Source organism: Typopeltis vanoorti, chromosome 22 (genome assembly GCF_054136105.1).
Source record: "Typopeltis vanoorti isolate ZY-2024b chromosome 22, IOZ_Tvanoo_1.0, whole genome shotgun sequence".
NCBI lineage: Eukaryota > Metazoa > Arthropoda > Arachnida > Uropygi > Thelyphonidae > Typopeltis > Typopeltis vanoorti.
In genome coordinates, this window is record NC_143570.1 from 84,085,955 (window position 1) to 84,108,934 (window position 22,980).

At 35.1% G+C, this 22,980-nt stretch overlaps 1 protein-coding gene across 1 annotated transcript in view; it reads right to left on the reverse strand.

Moving 5' to 3' along the window:
- The window catches only part of LOC150094527 (dual oxidase-like), a 290,860-nt gene that overhangs the window by 178,405 nt on the left and 89,475 nt on the right, over positions 1-22,980 (reverse strand). The window contains exons 2-3 of the mRNA XM_090412281.1: positions 22,561-22,653; positions 10,144-10,305 (exon numbers count right to left, since the gene is read on the reverse strand). Of these exons, the coding sequence (XP_090268407.1) occupies positions 10,144-10,305; positions 22,561-22,653 (255 nt within the window). The remainder of the gene's footprint in view (positions 1-10,143; positions 10,306-22,560; positions 22,654-22,980) is intronic.

The following is a 22,980-nucleotide window of genomic DNA, read 5'->3' on the forward strand; positions in this document are numbered from 1 at the left end:
GTTTGTTGCTTTGGTGAATATGTTAGGACCGTGGTGGCGAACCTTTTTATGTGCGCGTGCCAAAAGTTTACAAATCGAGTTGCTGACGTGCCGATGCGTGCCAAAAATTTGCAAATCCAGTTGCTGACGTGCCAGGCAGTTTTAATAGAGCAAAAATTAATAGAAAATTAATTAATTTATTTATATATAAATTTATATTATTCAGTGTAAAATTGATTATTGTATAATTAAATTGATTTTAATGATACTCGTTTGAAGAAAAAAACGGCAGTGAGAAAAATATTTATGTATTTTAACTCACCATAGACGTCAGCTGAGCGGAAATACTTTACGAAATTACTGATTTACTGAATACTGATTTTACTTTACGAAAAAAGACATTAAAAAGTTTTGCACATACCTCGCACATGAAAAATATTCAAACATGTTCATGTCGAGGCAATAGTAACTCGCTCCCCGCGATAACAACACGCCCTCCCCAACAGCCTGATTCTTTACATCATCTTTATAACATCTGTACCTTATTGTGTCCCTGAATAAGGTACAGATGCTTATGCAGTCTGTGTAATATATTTCTCAACAAATAGTGCGATTAGAGACAGCTGGAATTAAAATGGCGCTAACTAATGAATCACATTCCCCTCTCACAGAAACTATGCTGTATAAACTCCAGCAAAATCATATGTTGCACTGGAAACACAGTATCTAACTAAAAACTATTGTCCAATTTTTCAATTATATGTTTGTTTGATTGCATTTGAAATTCTCGATGTCATTATAACAGATCACAAAGGCTAACTTCGAATGAAATTCTACCATGAATTGAAACATGCCATATAATGCTTGTGTGAGTTCCCCTGTCAGCTCAAACGCAAACAAGCAGCAATAAAAATCAACCAAGGGTTGAAACTTTGTGTGAGTTGAACCCACAGGTAATGATAAGTTCCGTCGCAACGAACTTATCATTACGATAAGTAATGATAAGTTCGTTATCATTACTTATCGATAAAGGACACCCCGTCGCGAATGTGTTAAAACTAAGAAATATATAGTGAGTGTTGTTATGACAGTTGCAGATGTTATGGGATTCGGTTGAAGAGAATTAGCATTTCAATTCAAAAATTGTCGGCTTGCTTTTATCTTCGAGTCGCGCGATCTTTTGTTAATACCGCACCAATCATATGCACATATTCATAGTTGCTCTATCTATACTGGCCTATCATTGCTCTCTGTTTCGCGGTATGCTCTCACTTCTCATTAGTCATTCGTGAAGGATTGTTCTTTAAGTATTTCAAGTCTTGTAAATTAATGTTAATTTTTGCTTGGAATAATGGGAAGGAAGATTTCACTGTTTGGGTTTCTGAAAATCTCCGCATATATCTCGCGCTACAAATTTTTAGCTTTAATTATGGAAAAAAAAGTGAGAATTATATTCAAATAAATACGGTTTTATCACATACACACGCCCAATATTTATATATGCAAAGTATGCAATTTATTAAATAAAAATGTATGATTCTCTCAATTTTAAACACTAGTTCCAACAATAATTAATATTTTGAATTTAAAAACACATCACTTTAATGAAGCAATTAAAATTTATTGAAAACGTTAAACTTAGTTTCTTTTTCTACAACTGAGTTTTTGAAAGTTTTAGTTATGGTAGTGAGAATTTTGTTGCTGTTTTCTGTCCGTTAGCTTATTAATTCTAGGCTGAATTGAAGTGATAGCCAAACGGAGACAATCAGAAAGTTGCAAGCGGTTCGTCTGTTTCGTTATAAGCACAGTCATGACAGAAAATGCAAATATAAATTAAATGCAAAATTTCACAAATATATGTGGTGGAAAAACAAAGAAGAAATCACATTGATATTTCCTATAAATTTGGATATTCATTTTTCATTCTTATCCAAAATTTCGAATTACTCATAAAATTAAAAGTACTTTGCAGTCCTTTTTCCGATGATAATTCAATAAGTAGAAGGGTCTCTTCGTGAGAAAGTACTGTGTCTTTGTGTTCAACAAAGGGGTTCACATATTTTGCCTCCGGGGATCCTCAAGTTCGGGATAGAACTTTTCAAACGACAACAACATCAAGTGGACTGCAACAACATCTGATACTGAATTGTCTGCATAGAAATCATCTGCTTCCATAATATAATTTAAGTACGACTGAAACATTTCATTATTTCTTTCTGCAATCATATTAAACCAGAGTTTGAGTTTCTTTTTGAATGATTCGACCTTGTTCCAAGCATTAAATTTTGTTGTATCTGGACCTCGAGGTTTTATTCAACTCGTTTATGTAAAAAAATATATCGCTGAGATATGCCAGCCTGGCTACCCATTTCGTATCCTGGAAATAATGGGACAGATCACTTTTCTTGTTAATTAGAAATAGTTCAGCTTCCTTTCGGAGTTCATATAACCTCTCATGAACTTCACCGCAGGACAGCCAACGAACTTCCGAATGTTGAAAGATTTCGATGTCTGAAAATTCCCGATCACTCATGAATACTTCCATGTTTAAAAATACGCTGCTTCATCACTGACATTTCCTACATAAATGTTATTTAGGTGTTCTGGGTCTGAGTTTTTTGTTACATTCACGAATATTATATTATTTATATTATATAATATAGAATATTTCCATTATAAAATATTTATTCATGAAAAATGGCAAATTTCAGAAGAACCTCTCGCGGCCCTGTATAATTGATGCAAGGGCCCGGTGGTTGAGAAACCCGGATCTACAATGAGTCGACTGACGAAAAGAAAAATTGTATTTGTTCACAGCCCACTGTAGGAAGATGCCCGGCAGATATGACAGGTCCGACCGCCATGTTACTCTTAATATCATATGTTTAGAAGACACATGCTTTGACAAAGTTGCAGCTGGTGACTTTTCATATGCTAAAAATATTAAAGATAATAAACTTGAGTTAATTAATAAGCTTTTAAATAATGAAAAGTTCTGGCGACTAAACACAGTTCTTTTCTATCAGCTGAGTCATGTTATTATGCCCCTCAGCCAATGGCTAGAGGTTGCATCAGCTGTAGTTTTCAGCGGCTGGGCCTTGTTCCTACAGTAGTCTTTGTGTTTGTTGGTTAGTTTCTTTCGTGTAAAACAAAATTTAACTTGTACGTATTATAACAATTAAAAAAAAGGTTGAATAATTTATAAGCGTATAAAAGGATAGCACCTGCAAATCATTGACGTACCAGCAAAATTCTCGGACGTGCCACCTCTGGCACGAGTGCCATAGGTTCGCCATCTATGCGTTAGGACATCAGATTGTAGGCATTACTGAGACTTGGCTATCAGAAGCAGACATACTAACTGGTATCGAGTGTAAAGGGAACAGTATTTGTACGAAAGGATAGACAGGATAGGAGAGGAGGGAGCGTGCTGCTAATGATATGGGATGGCTTGAATCCAATTAGTGTTGAGACCCATGACTGTAATACTAGTAACAGTTTTTTCATGTACCAGTTTGAAACCATCTGATATGAGGTGGAGGTCATCAAGATCAAATACATAGTGGGATATTGTTAGACACAGTGGATCGGTTGTTAGAGACGAAGATATGCATCACCAATTAATCCAATTAGTGTTGAGACCATGACTGTAATACTAGTAACAGTTTTTTCATGTAGCAGTGAGTTTTTACATAGTGCATTTTATATAGTGCATTTTAAATGTATGCATTTTTATAGTGCATGTTCGTATATAAAATAAAGAGGATGGGTGAAAACCGAGTAATCATAATGGGGGGGGGGGTCACTGAGCGTTAGATTTGATTATAGTGTCAAAGGAGATGTCAGTTAAAGACGTGGCTATCTATTCTGCCTCCAGTTGGTGACAGTGACCATGCAGTACTCACTTGGAAGTGGATTGGTGAACGTTGCATTCAGAAATGGTTACATGCTGAACTACAAAGCAGGAAATTATGACCAACTGAGGAGTATGCTGGGTTCTGCACCATGGTATTAGTTGTTTGGATGGGAAGGATATGTACAGTATATGGAAGTATTTAAAAAATACTTAAATTATGCGATATCAGAATGTGTCCCGAGAATTCGAAGAATAAATAGAGTAGGAATGAAATGGATGTGTAATCTCATCAAGAAAAGGGCGATGTAGAAGGGATACGTGTGCATAAAAATGATGTGCGCTATTAAAATTACAAGCAGCAAGCCGGAAGAGTCACAACTGTTGTACGGAAAGATAAGTCTGAGTATGAAAAGAAACTGGCTCTGCAAGCTGAAGATGACCCCCAAAAAATTTATCGATATTCTTCAACAAAACGAAAGAATGAATATGAAAGAGTAACTATACTGAATGCAGATGATGTGAGGGGGACAGATGCAGAAGAGGTTGTTCAACAAATGAGTGCCCATTTTGCTAAATGCTATGAAAGGAGTAAGCTGCGTTACATATTCTATTTACATGGTATATAAAACATTGTACTCACTTCTACCTCTTCACTGAATGAAGAAACTGAGGTGTATGAGGAAGAGATTAGAGCTATAGCACAAACTGAATAAGAATTCAGCAATTGATTGGATATCAGCACGGATGCAAAAAGAGTGTTCAGCTGAAATGGCTATTCGTTTGAGCAGACTATATAATTTGAGTCTCAGAACAGGGAAGATTTCATAGGAGTGGAAAGAATGTATGGTAAGCCCATTGCACAAAGGGTGGTGCAAAGACCGATGTATCCAATTATCGACCAATCAGTATCTCAGGAGTGGTGGTGGTGAAGATTTTGGAGACGTTAGGGCTCGCAATCAGAAATGGGTTGACAGAGAATCTGTATTTTGCAACGAACTGCATGTATTTATTAAGGGAAGGTCATGTTTAGCAACTTGCTCACATTCTATAATAATGTTACCAACGAGTCAGACAAGGGGACTGAATACACCATGTTACTTTTGGATTTTGCTAAGACTCTAGACAGAATACAGAATGGAACTCTTGCATAAATTGGGGAATATGGATTTCGATTATAAAATATTAGCATGGATAAGAGTATGTATGACTGACAGTTGGCAAAGAGTGGTATATAGCGGATGTGAGTCTGCAAGATTTAAGATAACCAATGGTGTACCTCAAGAATCAAGTGTCTTTGATCCACTGTTATTCACTCTGCACATTAATGACATTGGGAAGGACTTGAGAGGCGACATACAGCTGCTCACTAATGATGATAGGCAGGGTAATCAGGAATGTGGCTGATATGCAGTACTTATAGAATGATTTGAATAGGCTGGAAATGTGGGCATTGGAAAATGGCTATCAGTTCAATGTTAGTAAATACAGTCCTGCACTTCGGTCAGATTAGATATCCAATGTTGTAGTATATTGGTGGGATTATGTTGGAAGAAACTGATCAGGCTAGATATCTTGGAGTTTTAGTGGATACGAAGTTGAAGTTCAAGAACCATATAGCAAAGGTTGCAAATACAACTTAGAGGATAATTACAATGCTGAAATCAACTTTGATTTGAAAAGATAAGGAAGTCATTTTGCCTCTGTACAAGGAGTTGATAAAACCTCATTTGGACTATTGCTGTGTGTGTGTGAGAGAGAGAGAGAGAGAGATGATTGTTATCGCATTTCAATAATAGTTTTATGAGATCTATGTAATATATGAAATTATTCCAAAAATAAAGCAAAATATTAAAAGTAGAACTATTTCTAATATTAATTCATTTAATGATTAAATATATATTTACATTATTAATATAAATTATTATAATATAAATATAATATAATGATAAATAAATATCTTTATATTAAATGATATGAATTATTATAAATTAGATAATTAAATAATTAATTAAATTAATTTCATTAATTTAATGTACCAAAAAAGGTTCGATAGCACGGAATCATTCAGATGCAATTAAGATCTTACTGATTTTCCCGAGGCATTTCAGTCGATGCAATATTTAGATCTGAAAATGTTTGATATTTTTTGTTCCTATTTTCTAACTTAATTTCTCTTTATAAATCTTGTATGTTGTGCATGTGTGTATATGTTCAAAATAATATAATTTTTTATGAGACCCTAAGCTAAATAAAAAAATACCATTGAACATTATTTCTTTCTATATGCAACATCCCTGATTGGACTTTTTTTTCTGATTTTAATTTAGATAACTGGAACGGGAGACAGATTCAGTGTTGGCAAAAGTAATACCATGTATGAACTTCAACTAAAAAAATTGGAATGCAGTGTAGTAAATTGATGGAACTACTCAATAAGGTGGAATAGACCAGAGTTTCCTGGATGGTTGAAGGACACACCCAATGTGAAAGGTGATGACAGACACTGAGCTAATTGATGGTATAATGAGATCATTTCAAGATGAGACGTTTGTGATTCTTTTGAAATACTGGGATTAGAACCTTCATTTTTGACATGATCGGCAGTTCATGTCATTTGGCGGTATTAATTCACAATACAGAATAACAAGAAAATAATTAATATTTATTTAAATTATTTGCTGGTATTATACATAGCATCTTCAGAACATAAAAAAAACGATTCTCACAGTACACGAACACCAACAAGTTAGTTAACAGTGTGATCAGTTTAAAAAAAATTAACAGATAACAGAAGGAACTAAAGTCCTAATTGGCGCCATTGTTCGATAGAGAGAGAGAAAAAAAAAGTATTAATTTGATCTTAAAATGACTGTCTCCCAGATTTTTAGTAAATTGATACAGCCATACTTGTGGTTTGGAGAATGTTTTAATGCTGCTATTAATTCCAAAAACAACGGCTCTGATTAATGACTTCTATGAAATACATTTGTTTTCTTCCATTTGATCCTGTGTGACGGGGTGTCCAAGGCATGGTCTGCTAGTTCCGACTCTTGCCATAGCGATAGTGCCAAATGTTTTCCAAAGTGGATATCAACAACTTTTTATATTCTCCAAGACAGTTCCAGTTCCGATCATTTTTACCATTGTTGTGTGTGTGTGTGTGTGTGGCGTACTTTAAATATCAATTTTAATCCTGAGCGAAAAGGAGGCAGCACCGGAGCGGCTACGTTTTTGTGTCGGTAAATAATAGGAAACAAAGTTAATGTGCGCCCCATCTGTCTATGGGAAACATAACCCGGAAGAAGCGATATTTGAGGTGGGTTTCACATAAAAAACAAATCAATTAATTAGATATATGAAGAGGCGACATATGACATGTTTAAGTTAAGGGATATTACATCCCATATCATTTCTTAGCCGAATAAGAAACTCAAAAGAGTTTCATGCCGAATATAGTAATTATATAAAGTTCGGCGATTCCAAGCGTAAGCAAACCTGGATAGCAGCAACTGACCCTTAAGGTAGTGCAAGCTGAGGCAACTCATAGCAAAGGTGGAACAAGCTCCGATCACTATTCTTGATATTTACCCATAATGTGAACTTAGCTCCTAGAAACTCTTTTGAGTTTCTTATTCGGCTAAGAAATGATATGGGATGTAATATCCCTTAACTTAAACAAATCAATTAATACGTTTAAGATGAGGTATACTAAGTATTATTGTAGTTTGTAGATTGGATGAACTGACTGAGTAAGTTACTAGTATATGAGAATGTTCTTGTGAATGAAAGTGTGTTTTCTTCAGCCTTTTAATTTTATTATTGTTTAAGTGTGAACTTTACCAAAAGTATAAACATGAATGACATTAGCTCAAGTGAACCTTTTGATAATGCCGATAATGATCCTAATTTCTGTCCAATACCTACTCAAGCAGTTTTCAGTGTTAGTTAGTGCTGAAATATCTGAATTAATTGAGAGCAAGTCTGAAAGTCATAAGGAGGTTGTAAAGAAGAAGAAGAAAGAAAGAACAAAAGAATAAGAAACGTGTGAAAGAAAGCCGAGTGGAAGTGAAATATTTCAAATAGGGCTGTCTGAGGTTTTATAACAATTCGAAATGCCAAACATATGAAGATTCTAAATGAACCGATGAAAGCATCGTAGATAAACAATACAAGTCTCTATATTTTTATATTACATTATAACTATAACTATGCAAGAAATGCGGATTTTGTTTGAGTAAAAAGTGTGTTATATTTATTCCGTTTCATGTCGTTTCAAAGATATAACTTTTTAAGGCATTACCCAGCGCAAAAAAAAGGAGACGGCTCCATGAGTTTTTTTTTTATTGTTGTTGTTTAAATAAGATCCTTTGTGCAAGTAATAAATAGTGTATAATTAAACATTTTGCTTAATTATGAATCCAGTTTTTTTCACCGTAAAAATTATAAAATGGAAATGCTTCCTTTTTTGCCCCAATATCCTCAGAATTACTGCCGAAGCAACTCATGTCATCGTGTTGTAGCTGTTAATTCTGTATGTTCTAGCATAGCCTGTTTGTCTGATTTTGCAGGATGAAAAAAAAATTCCTAGAGGGAAAAAGCTCTGCCTGCCGTTTTTGAGCGGCTAAAATTTCATGCAGAGAACATAAGCAATTAACAGATGCAGCAGCATACTGGCCTCATAGCCTTGAGGTATTGATCAGTCTACATCTGGAATACTGAACACAATTCTGGTCATCTGGATATAACAGAGTTCAAGAGGATTTTTTTTATGTGCATTACACTAAGTGGACAGCCTCCTCGCTCTTCACCTAACAGGCTGTGGATTCGAATTTCACCGTCTCGACGGATGTTTTTGGCTTCAATTTTGTGTGGTGTATGAATCTTATCTCCCGGTGAGAAACCACCATTCTGCTTACCAGATTTCCATTTTTGGTCTTTAGAACAGTTTCTGGATGATCTAATCCTATCTCACCCACCGTACTAATACTAATGCATTATTATACGTTTACAACCTTTTCTTGGGTGGGTTTCACATAAAAGCAAGATGAGGTATATTAAGATGATGTACATTTAAGGTGAGGTATACTAAATATTATTGTACTTTGTAGATTGAACGATAGATGTGTTATCAACATTTTCTTGAAGTTTGTAGTGAAGGTGCTGAACACGTTGACATTCTTAACACTTAGAAATTAATATTTTCCATTGCATACTTCGTTCATACAAATACCAGAATTTACTAGTTACGTTTCCTAAAAATCTGGAACACGGGAATTAGGATAGCTATTTAAATACACTGTCACAATGGATTGTAAATTTATTATCTAGTAATGCAATAGGTAATACATAACGGTAGTGGATTCATAAGCCCGGAAAACTTACCCATCTGTCCTGTACTTAATGACTTGGATTTTAGCTGTACGCTTGGATGCCTTTCATCAAGCAGAACATAATCTTATATTTACAATAAATATTTTCTTTCCTTCATTAATTTATTACACTCGGCTACAGCTCAAAACACATATCTTTATACAATTTCTACATTTCTGACATGTGATGTCTTGTTTGATTCATTTGATAAAATGCAATTATTTTCGAGACGTATTAAGACATGAAATCATGACAGTTTCAATTATCCACTGCCAACACAGCATACGTCACAAAGGGGGCGTGAACTCTTTATCATCGCTGCCACTTTTTTAATCAAACAATGAAACATGCGTACAAGATAATCCAGATTTCTATATGATCGCGTGGCTCGTTACAACAGTTGTCAATTATTATGTGACAGGGTAAAGAATTGTTGTCTCCAAGTGACGAGATTGATATAAATGAAAACTAACCATTAGAGACAGGTAACACTGGATTAATAGTTAAAAATCTTTTGGTGTTATTTACTGGCTGTGATATAATTCTGAAACACAGCTTGAAAAAAAAATTGAGGTGGTGACAAAGAATGTTGTTTTGAAGGATTGCGTGCATCTGTCCTCATAAGATTTATTGGGATATAATAAATAGTTAAATAAAGTCTGCTATACAAGAGAAAAAATAGTTTCAAACACGCAAAGAAATTCATGCAGTACCTAAGGCTAAAAATAAATGGCTGCCTATTTGTAAGCAAAACAGTAGTAGCAATTATATTCTTTCCTTTAAAAACGTAGTGCTATTTTTTTTAACTAATAACACAATTCATTCTGCTAAGGACCGGTCATCAGGTTCAGATAATGCCTTAAAAATCAACAGCACGAACTTAAGTATAATGGATATTGTGGAAAGTTTAATAAGCAACAACAGAGCAAGCAACTTACCGAAGAAAGTAAAGATGGCAGTGAGGTTCCGGAGGGAAGGAAGACCATCCATACCTTTCATTACAGTTTGACTAATAATTCTTGGACTTGGTCTATCTTCACCGGCCAACATATATACACCATCAGTATAAGAAGGTGGAGCTTTTCTCGTAAGCTGGCTTTCTGAAATAACAAGAACTTAAAAGTTGCAGTTTTAGAAATAGATAAATATACTTAAATTACTATATAATTGCTTAGCAAAATTTTTAAAAAAAAAAGGTAAGTCCTTTAAAAAAAAAACAGTCATGACATAATTAAAGGCGAGAAGGCATTTCACTTCGGTTCTCCGATAATCGCTTGTTTCCTTCCAAAGTAACTAATTACTTTTGGAAAGGTGTGATACCTTCGATCATCAATTAAAGCGCATCTCGCCAACCTCAGCAATCTATCACCTTACTAATAACAGAGGATCAACTTTATATTTTATCAATACTTTGGAAGATGTTAGCAGTAGTTATTTAGTTAAAATATTCTTAGATTATGCATAAATTGAAACATTTATTATATCCATCAATGCAATTAAACATCTCATCAAAAATGCTGTTTGTACCTAATTAATAATTTTATTAGCTTTAAAAAAGATTGAGGATGCGAACAAATCCTTATTTTGACAGTAATATAAGAGCTGTCTAGAGCCTGAATGTTTATTGATAAACAAGTTGCAAGATGTGCTACAACATGCAATTACTGTATTCTCAAAATGCAGAAAAAATTACTCTGTAGTCAATTACTTGTACGGAGATCGTATTTATTTTCATATAAATTAAGGTACTCAAATTACAAACCAGTTATGCTTTGGAGATTGTGTCGTGGAAACAAAAGATGGTTTTGTACCAATTAATAAAAATTCTTTCCCTTCTTCTTTTCTTTTCCTAAGCACAAAGATTTCAGCAATCTTGATAATTTTTATTAGGTGTATGTAAGAAATGATTATGTCTCGAATAAGTAATTATTTAAGAACATTGAATATGCCAGAAATTTCATAACTTTGCAGGAGAACTAAAATCACATTGCTTATGCAATATCAGTTAAGAAATAAAACTGAGACAGTAAGTGAGAAAAAATAATAAATCAAAATGCTTTTCGCTGGTTAATGTTACTATTTATATACAGTTGTTTTTGTAAAATCTTAAACTTCATTTCTGAACTCTGTAGATTTATAAGTATTTAACTTTTCAGTTCTTGTTATAATAAGCATAACAAGTAGCAAATTATTAGAATGAGTGGTCAGTTCATTATGTACCTAGCTAATAGCTAGAAGTACCCCTTTAGCTCTCAGAACAACTTCTTGAAATATGGACCCCATGAAGTGCACCATATTTTCACAAGAATGCTGGTGCATACAGGTATCTCACAATTGCCTCAAATTAGACTACAGTGTGCAAACTAGATGTTTACCGTAAGGTTCAAAGTCATCATCCCAAAGATGCTCATTTGAATTGAGATAAATGCCTTCATGAATGACATCTGGCGTCCAATACAGCCTGTTATCCTGCTGTAAGTATCGGCTACCTGATCGATCAACTGCAAACACGAAGAGATTCGCTTAACGGCAATGTTCAAATAGATTGGTAGCATCAAATCATTCCTCCAGTATTAGAGGACCTAAAAGGGACAAAAAAAAAACTTCCTATATCTTCACACTACTCGTCAGTGCCTATCCACACTGTCGCCTCACTGAAAGATTATTCCATTAATTTGTTCTGTTATTTTCACACAGAAAAAGAAGCGGGATTTTTCGTCCAGGAAGCCATCCTAGCTCAGTCGATATGCCCTACTAGCTGAAACGGCCTGGATTCGAATGTAGGAGGCGAAAAACTTATAAGAAATCTTCAATTCATGGTGAGTTACCACATCTCATAGGAACAGCAAGGTTTTTTTTCATCCCGCAAACGTTAGTTTTAAGCCTCGCACCCTTGGTTTTTCACGTTTTGACCAAAGAAAAAAGACCTCGAAATTGAGTGAAAGAGATTGAACGCATAGAGTTGGAAAAAAATAATCCTGATGAAAAGCTCAAGGTTGTTTCTACTTTTAATTGAATCTTTTAATTAAATCGGATAAGAACCCTCTTAATATGAAATCCGACATAAACAGACTGTGGGCTATCAAAATGAAAGGCAAAAACTGTATATGTAGGAGTGTTTGTGGAACAATGTGAACAACTTTCTGATACGAAAAGGCACACCTGTGTCATCAAACATGCACGTTTTGAGGTCATTAACAGATGCCGCCCTTTTATCCACACACCACCACCCCTGAACAACCAACATCCTAGAGTGGATGTATATCGGCTGGCCAATTACAGGCTTCGCGTTCTCATGCTGTCCAAACCTGTTAACCAGGCTATAGTTTAACGCATGATTAATTATGTAATTATTGACTACTTTTGGCCCACCGTGTCACTCCAGATCACGTGCAGGCGCGAGATAGAAGCCGATAAGGTTATTGAGAGTACACGAGCCAAATGCTCCTCTCCCCGGGGACCAAAGACCATTCTTTAGATTTAGTTGGTTATGAAAAAATAACTCTGTTATAAGTTCTGTCTGACAGCACCTATCTGTAATATTAGTTAGAAGATGCATCTATTCTAGGTTTGGGTTCTGTAGATAATACCTCTTAGGTGTTATCTGTAAATTATGTGATGTAACCCCCCCCTTGCTCTGCTAACTTTCACGCAACGATCTTATTAATCTCCAAACACTTCAGGGTTTATTTTTTGGTTTCCTTTTCTTGGAGCCGTAAGTCATTAATGATTGGAAAGGGTAAAAAGGTAATAACAGAGAACAAGTAGATTATTTTAAAAAAAGTAGTCGACAGCAGGCAATAGTAGCGGCCAGAAAAAATATATTTATGCAAAAATAAAACGACAGTGAAAATGAACGACAGATAAAAATAAGAATTGCGTGTCTAATGCGATAGTACACTACTAAATACATGTCGAACAGAATTCCGCTTACCGACACAAGATTTCATTAAATGTAATTCCGCCTCGTCCTCTTCACCACTGCATTTATCTCTACTGTAGGAAGGGCATATAGTTGACAAATTTGTAATTATCCCCATATGAGGACATATGACAAGTAGTTTGTTTTGTTGCTGAATATATTGTTTTGTTATGAAAGATGATGCCACGATCATGTTAATAACTTCGAATTTAAAAAGACTTTTTTAAACACTTTTTGAAGCAAGATATCTGCAGGGTATGTTGACTGGCTTCACCTGATTAGACCAGCAAGGCGGTATGCAGTGACAATGCAAACTGGGGATTATTTCCTGGTAGCTTAGATTACGATTGGTTATAGACAACAAATATACCTAAATGTGTATGAAGATTAGATTAACTTGCTTTCAACCCATTTTTCCTCGATAAGTATTAGCAAAAATACAGGTAGCAATAATGCCACAGACTACAAATTTCAATGTGGTTTTATTAACTGTCTTTCGAATTCACTACACTACCTTCTTATGGTTTGCGTCAACCATGAATGCTAAATAAATCCTTTCGCAATTTTCGCCAATAAAATTTCTTAAAGATTTTGTCCACCATTTTCTCCTTACTGCTTAGTCTATTCGAAGTAACGTATCATGCCCAGAAGTGTTTTGTAATTTTCTAAAAGATTGACATAGCCAATTAATTTTAAAAACAGTTCTAATAGTAGTTGTTTCTAGGATCACATACTAAATTCAGGTGCTAACAGCTTCCTATCACCACATTCTTAGAGCGTGGGCATCTATTATAAAATCAGTTAATTTGAAAGGTTCCTACATTCGTCCTGCCAAAGTGCTGTCAACACAAATTAATGAGTAAATTTTGTTAAACAACCATTTTATAGTAAAAATAACACTTAATCCTCTCTGTGCTACACATACTGTTCCACGTTTCTTTCTTGATGTTGATGAATTACGTATTTATCATCATAATGAGAGTTGGTGTCAGTATGTTGTCATCCATTCTAGGAATGAGGATGTCGAAACACGCAACGCCATTAATTAAATAGCTTCGTCCCGGGGAGACCGAAAATTGATCTCTCATAATTCATTTAAGAACATCACTTGAAACGTTACACCAGAGTAACGTGCCTACCAGTCAAAACGAAGGTGTTAGAGAGTACATAGCATGCTTAACAGTTCAGTTCAATAACCACAGACGTCACACAACATGAGAAGAATCACTAAATACCTATACCGGGTAGTGCTGTAATAAATTGCCACCAAGTGAAAGTGTAATAGGGGAAAATATTGAAAATAAAAGAAATACATCTTAATGCAGATATTTAATTAGCACGATTGTGCTAATTAAATACAGTGTCTTTATTACAAAATTGCATGCATATACCTTTAATTATCAATAAATGACTGTCTTATGACTTGATCAGCAGATTTTTGAGCGATAATCAACCATCCTCTCAGATTTAAAGCAGAGTTTTCGGCGTAACTTAAATTGACTATATTTTGGATCTAAAAAGGAGAAATGTCGTTCTAGCGTTCGAATTTGAACTATTAAATATCTGAATTTGTTAGATGAGCATGGTGATGATTCATATCTCTACAGCATCCTATCACAAATCGCACCCTTTGTAATAAACCCTACCTAGCTATGAATTCCTATATACTTATTTCATCATTAGCCGCACGGACTGTTATCACGAACACTGATAAGAGGGGACTACTTTCGGTTCGCCTTGACACAACATACTATTCTGCGCTCAATCATCTTTACGTGCTAGGCATTTCCTCTTCGTAGTACAAGCAATGCTTTTCACACATTTCGCAAATGCTTTTGCTTCGCTTTCTTATAATACAGTCCCAAAAATAAAACCGTTTTCAGCTTCCATCAAAAGAAATGAAACAAAGAGTTAGAGCCTTCTGCTAGAAAAATACTGAAATCTTCTGTTGAGTAGCTCTGATAAATAAATGCGTTTTTAAACACTTAAAATCATGACATGCCAGTAATTGTGAAAACAACTTCCGGCCTTGTTTGATTGCGTGGATAGCGCTTCCTCTCTCCTATCAGTATACTGTGGGTTCGAATCCCACTGTTGATATTAATGTTTATGAATGTTCTTAGGTAGTAAGTGGTTTTCAGCGTATGTGAAAGCACCCAGTTTATTGGAAGTGTGAAGTGACTTGAAAGAGGTGTTTGGCCCTTAGAGCTAGGTTTTCGGATTAAGTAACCCTTAGCTCATCGATAATACTGATATATGATACATTCACACCTGTGAATGGGATTCACTATTACAAAAAAATCCTTGTTAATGTGAAAATACACTGGAAGAACAGGAAGAAGGAACGCAAACGGAGTTATTTAATATATAAATTTCCAAAATGTAATAAATTTAGTTACTAAAATCTGTTAACTAATACAAAATTATTCCAGCTAACCGCTGAAGTAATTTTGCTGTTCGCTACAAATGAACTTCAATGTGAGGGAAGGTACACACAAGATCAGTAAAATGCTAGTTTGGGGAGATCGCGATATCACCATCCTAGGATTTTAGTATTTTATTTTAAAGGAATGCGCCATACAATGAACAAAATGAGACTTATTTCTTATTGAATACTTCACTATGGGGACTAAAACAGTTTGCTGCGAAGTATTGAATTATACTTGCCTGCTCAATTTTGAGCGCATGTTTATTTCCAGTTACATACAGTATACTGCAAGTTGGGGGGGGGGGGAGGGGAATATTCTTTTTGTGATTTCATTCTTCTAGTATTTTAATAGGGGGATGGAATATGAAGATCGTGAGAACGTTCAGCGCCACTGTTACAGAAACACTTCAGTAGACCATACGTAAATTGCTTGCTTCAAAACCATCCTAGCACGCCCTCAGAAATGATATAAGCATGCGCATGACTTGCTCTATTGTGAGGATTTGTGGCTGTTCTTTTGCTTGCATTTGCAATTGAACGATGTTTAGAATGCTATTGAAAGCATTTTAACGAACAAAAACTATTTTAATATTGATGTTGATCTGGATGTATGCGGACTTTAAGTAGTTTAAATCTGTTGATGGTGTTCTGAATCAAGTATAGAGGCACTTGCATCTTAGAAATCAATATACAGAGCTGGATTTTGTCATAGGTTTATGGTTTCAAAGTTATAATTGAAGACATTCACTACGTGATCGTGAAATACGACCAGTTACTGAATGCTTTCAGTTATAACTCAGATGCGCCACCAGCTTTTTTCCGTATATCTGGGAGTTACAAGACTCAACATGTGGAAATTACAGGCAGAGCAACTAAGCTCAATTACAGTCAGAGCAACTAAGATTGCTCTGATTTAATTTCCAGATTTAATTGCTCTGATTTAATTTCCGTCATCTTTCAAAGTGGAAATTTTAATTTCCACTTTGAAAGATGACGCTGACGGATCTTCGCTAGGCGTATTGCATCAATATAAGTTAAAGGAGAGTTCGTTCAACTAACATGCTAGTAGCGCTGGTATCTTAGTTGAAATGTACGGAGCAAATTTGTAAGACCGTTTTGACAACTAATCCTGAAAAAGTTTAAGGAAACTGAATAGAACAAAAAGTATTTTATAATGTATTTAGAAATATGAATAAAGTAGGCCTACTAGTAACTTGACGAAAAAGTAAGCTGTCTTCCTGTAAGATGCTAGGATGCACTGTTTTTTTTTTTCGGGAGTCATGAGTTTTTATTAATTTTATTAATCCAAACAACAGAGGATGTCTTTAAGATATGTGGTGTAATTTATTGCGTTGTGGTCAGACTTATTTTCTACATGCTGACGCCACCGGGGGATATTCTTTAATTAGTAACGCATATTCATGATCACTAAGATGTTCGCTTCGAATATTTATATTGCTTTTTAGAGATTTAATGGTGTTCATTTCTGCCTTTAAAGTTCAGGGTTATTTTTTGTTTATGGTGTAAAATAGGCTATTCTTAAAGATCGAACTGTCAAAAGTCCAATTTATATCGTACACCTAATGGGGATTCCAACAACATTCCCTTCGAAATCAGAATCTACTAAAACATCTTTCGCCTAACAATGCGCCTGTATTTGTTCCGCGCGCAGCTTACCGAACTCTACATGGACCAGCTCTCATTGATGTGTTATTTGAGGATACAACTTATTACTGCAGGTACATGAACGATATTCTACTAATAGGAATAATATTTACTTTTTTAAATTTTATTTTTTTACTTTTGAGCTCGAAAAGAAACCGATAGTCAACTTGTATATTTTAGAATGCTCATTATCTCTGTATACTTGGTTTAATGAAAGCTATCAAGTAATTTCCATTAAATGCATACTGCAACACTACCCAAAGAGCACTCCTAACTCCTAACGTGTCTATTCGTCACATAGTAACAAGTCGCCCATAAAGTGTTTAAACAGGTCATAGTAATAGAACACCCATTAGGCTTTCTACTACTGTGAGTCTTATTAGTAAAACATGATTGAAACCTATGATTTTCTAACTGATGGGAGGAATATACTTTGTCCGTACTAGAGGTAGAAAATTGCTAATCCTAAATACTTATAGATTCAAACAATTTTGTTTTGCATGAAGTGCAACGAAATTTGACAATTGCTTGAATGTCTCAGAAGTTATCTTTAACCGGCTCCATTTGAAGCGAGCTTCTAATTTGGTTTCAACCGGATCTTCAACGTGCCACATTTATCACTTAAATTCTGGGATTATATGTTATTCAGGACACTATAACTTTTATATCTCTAGTTTCCCGACGTTATTAAAATAGTAGTCCCTTTCCAAACATCCGAAACAACAATAGCCTTATTATGACCTTTTTTCCTTGACCACTAGTATTAATAAATTAAAGACTTAATTCGGTAAGTTAGACAAGTAAAGTAGCTCCTTCTAGATATTCTCACACCAATTCTAGCATGGAAAGAAAAATACTACTCAAATTAAAGAACAACAAAGAAATCATTATACTGAGAGCAGACAAGGGCAACAACATTGTCATCTTAAATACTAAGGAATATGAAGAAAAGATCAATAATCTATTATCAGACACATCTGTCTATGATGTTCTTAACACAGATCCTACTCACAAAAACCATCTTGATACCAATGAACTATTACGTGATATGACCAACTGGCCTGTGGACTTAATCAAAAAACTAAAATCTATCCGTTAACTCCAGACTATATGGCGTTCCCAAAATCCATAAAGAAGGTACACTACTACGTCCAATAGGAGATGGTATCCATTCCCCTACTTACAAACTATCAAAATATCTAGCCAAAATGTTACAGGAACACATTCACAACACGGATTCTTATATCAAGAACTCCCAACATTTCTTGGAGAAATTAAAAAACACCCATATCTTTGAAGATAATATTATGGCTAGCCTGGATGTCACATCTCTATTCCAGTTTCAGAAGTCATCGACATCTTAGAAAACTTGTTCCCTCCAAACATCACCAAGTTGTTCAAGCATTGCTTAACTTCGAATTATTTTACATTGCAAAAAACCTACTACAAACAACTTACTAGATTAGCCATGGGTAGCCCTCTCTCTCTCTCTCTCTCTCTCTCTCTCTCTCTCTCTCTCTCTCCTTCTTGTGCCGACCTATTCTTAGAAAATTTGGAAACTCAAATTTTATCCCAAATTACCCCTAAACCAACCACATGGTTTAGGTATGTGGACGACATCTTCATCATTTGGAATCACAAAAAAGAAGAATTAATGGATTATCTAAACAAAATTAATTGCTTCCACAACACCATCAAGTTCACATTGGAACTAGAAAAAGATAATAAACTTCCATTCCTAGACGTCCTTATTAAGAAACAAACTGACAATAGCATCAACCTGTCGATATAGAAAACCTACTAACACTGGGCGCTACCTCCATTTCGACTCGTCTCATCACATATCCCAGAAACTCAGCATTATCCATATACTTAAATAAAAAGCTATACAGTGTACCACAGACCTTGGCGATTCTCTTTAATGACATACCACAAAGACAACGAGATGAAACCCAATACATCAGCTCTATAACAATTCCATTTGTTAGTACCATATCCAAAAAATTAGCTCTTCTTCTAAAACCATATAATCTCAGAGTAACCTTCAAACCTATTGAGACCATTCAAAAGTTTATAACATCCCCGAAAGATAGCCACCCTTTCTACAAATACTCTGGAGTTTACAGCATACCCTGTTCATGCGGCATCAATTACATCGGACAGGCATCTAAAAGTTTTGAAACAATAAAGAAAGAACACATTGGATACGTAAGGAATAACAGACAAGATATATCGGGCCTTTCTTCCAACTTCGCCTCTACCAACCATAATATTGAATGGGATATGAGTCATATGCCCTACATAGAAGAGAACTACCATTCCAGAACATTCAAAGAAGCTGCTACAGTCGCCCGTTCAACAGGTAACTTAAATAAGAATCAAGGCCTAATCCTACCAGAAATATGGAAAACTCCTAATCAGATCATTTAACCAAAAAGAAATGAACTTTCATGAAAATTACAATAAATTTCTCAACAAATAAAACATTGTACTTGCGACACGCGTATTGTATCACGCACAGTGATAATTTTATATAATTTTTAGAATTGTCGGTTAGTTTCCTTTTGTTTCCAGTGTATCCCTGAAAATGCTGACAGATATCAGTCAGTGAAACATGTTGGATATTAAGCAATTAATTACTTGACTAACATACGGAATTCAGTCTTTAATTTATTAACAATAGCCTTACTTTAGAAGCTTTTTACAACTGCTCCTTAACCATTCTTTCCTCAGAATATTCTGGGAAACATCCCTAACTAGAGGTTACTTTTGCCGAGGTCAGAAACATCCTTGATATTGCTATTTTATTCACTGAGAATAATGCAATTTCATTCTAAATATTTATCTTTACATATTATCTATACTCCTCAGTGATAAAAAGGCACAGATGGAAATCAGAGTTCTAATAGTATAAGCAAGATAACCAATTATCCATAATTTTAGCTATCATCCGTAAGGTAAACCCGGGTCCGAGGAGTTGTATCTGAAGGTTCGAGATAAGTATGATCTCATTGTGACAGGTGATCAATTGCCTTTGTGGATAAGTTGATAACGACAATGTTCTGATTGATAAGATCTAGATTTGGATCCCTTTAATCCGCCAAGAAACATTATAATAACTTTTCAACTGAAGGTGAATTACTCAGTCTCAGATGTAACTGAAAGAGATTTCCTTCCCGGAAACTGTTTTTTTCATCCGACAAGACAGATTAACCTCACCCTCCCACGTTAGAGCATTCGTTTACTATCTAGCTAAGACAGGTGCCTGTGAGAGGGCCAGTGAGCGTAAAAAGGAAGGAAATCAGATTGAATTGTTTTGTTAAGGTCAAAGCAACTGAGGCTATGCTGTATGTTAATAGTGTGCGTATTCTTCTATCCAGCTTTGTAGGATGCTTTGCTGGAAAACTTTACTTTTAAAACCAAAAATCCAGGAGAAAAAACTCTTTCATTTGCATGTGAACGAACTCAACTGTAATTGCAAAGCCTTTTTAAAGAACATGTGCATGGTACACTGGATTCGGCACATATATCCTTTCATTTGTCATTAGTTGGCTAATAGCTTGCTTCGCTGTAGGTGGTCAGTTCTGGCTTTGACCTCGTGACTCAGTTGGTGCTGTTTCTCGGAACTATGATTTAAAATATTTTAACATATATATATATATATATATATATATATATATATACTAATTATCAATCACTCTGCTACATTTTAAATGATAAGCAGAGATCGTATGCAATAAAGGGAGGACGTTCGAATATGAAAAAAAGCGTTTTTGTTTAACCCAAAAATCGTGGCATCTACATTGTTATCAGTTTTTTCTTTTCATTTTCCTTCAAGGACCTCCAATTTTTTTTCACTTTATTTGATTTTATTTCATAAATCGCATAGTTTTTCTCCAATATACGTTGCATATTGTAGAAAATGTTTAGTGAAAAATATTGGCGAGTGATCCACAGAAATTCAAGATCTGAAATGCGACCAGAAGAGCACTCGAAACAACTTCCTGGTGTCACATATCAAATTCTTTCATTGCTAGCTATTTTCATTGTTAGCTATAGTCTTTGGCTTTTCTGCAGATGTACAGTTAATGCCAACTTAATCGTTAGAAGGGATGTAAACCGGAGCGTTCAATGTAAATAATAATGTAGAGAGCAGCAGAAATATTAATGAAAGGCTATGGACATCATTGATAAAATAACAATAACACGTTAAACATTTAAATACTTTTTAGAAACTTACCCCCAGCAACACCAACAAAATCTACAGCTCTCTAACACAACAGTCGAACCAAAGCACTTTACTGGAAAATCCTGCATCATCTCATCAAACACCATTCCAATGGGACCTACCGTATCGCACAAGAGCCATCAAACCTGACGCAGATATTCAGTGGAGAATGCGGCACAACGTACTACCCACTCCAACTATATTACGAAAATTTAACTCAGATGTCTCAGATAACTGCCTGTTCTGCTACCAATCAGGAACGGTCTGGCATATCTAGTTGGAATGCCCAGTCAACACCCAATTATCCAGTTTGTCTCGGGAAACGGCAGCTCTCACCTATGGTAGTCTTCATACAGAAGAGGAGTATTTCAATCTTGTCCATGAAGAGTCAAATAATAATTCATTCTGCAATTATCTCTTCATCACCGAGAAAGCGGTAATATAAAACTTCTACCTCAGACATACAAGACCAGATAGAACAGCAACTTCACAGAAAGAGGCAGCTGGCCAACTCCTTGCAGCCTTCAAACAAAAGGTTAGAAGTCGGATCCTACACGAATATCACCACCACAGGAAAAACAATACCTTAGATCTTTTCCAATACTCTTTAGAAACATTTTAGAAAGACTGAAATCCACGGAATCAACTCCTGGATGAGCAGGGCGACTGCATCATAGTCCACTTTCCAGCATAGACGTGACATCATCCTCCCCCCAAGGAAAGGGGAAGAAAAACTTTTAGTGCTTAACAGTGCGAATATTAATCAGCTGTCAACCTCATGTAAATAGATAATATTGTCCTATAGTAACTGTTATGTTCTTACACATACATGTCAGATTTTGTTCTTATAGAGTATCGTCAAAATAACTGTTAATGGCTCTAATTTAAAAAAAAAAAAGTAATTACCCTTATAACTGATATTTCGATGTAAACATAAGATTGTTATGTTTACAATATAATATATATATATATATATCACAAGTTATTTCTATGACAATGGTTATGAAGGAATCGAAACATTTCTAGCTATCCTCCACGACTTAGTTCGTATAATACCGTATGTAAATTCAAGTATTTACAAAGATTATGATCAACAGAATACTCCAACTTACCTATAGATCCCCACTCCGGATGAGCCAGGTTGTTGTACCAACCATCATATCGCTGTTTCTCTGTATGCAGATACATACGCATTGTAAGAGGACCTGTAAATAAACATAGATTACCAAATGTTATAACCATATGTTCCAGAAGCATACTAAGAGTACATATATCCTTTCTTGGTGTTAATAAAGCAGTTGATTGTGCTCACCAGTTCCCGAAGTGATTCGTGAAAAACACTTGTAACGATGGATAAATCGTAGATAAATAACTGAAGATTAAATTATTCAAATAGCCTACAGATACTCGTCAATCTCATTTTTCTGCACTTTCTGCTGATTCCTACTTACTTAAGATTACCACCACTCAGTACAAGGGGGACGCGATATTTGGTATTATCATTACGAAAACGGTCCGCGCGGTTAGCCTAG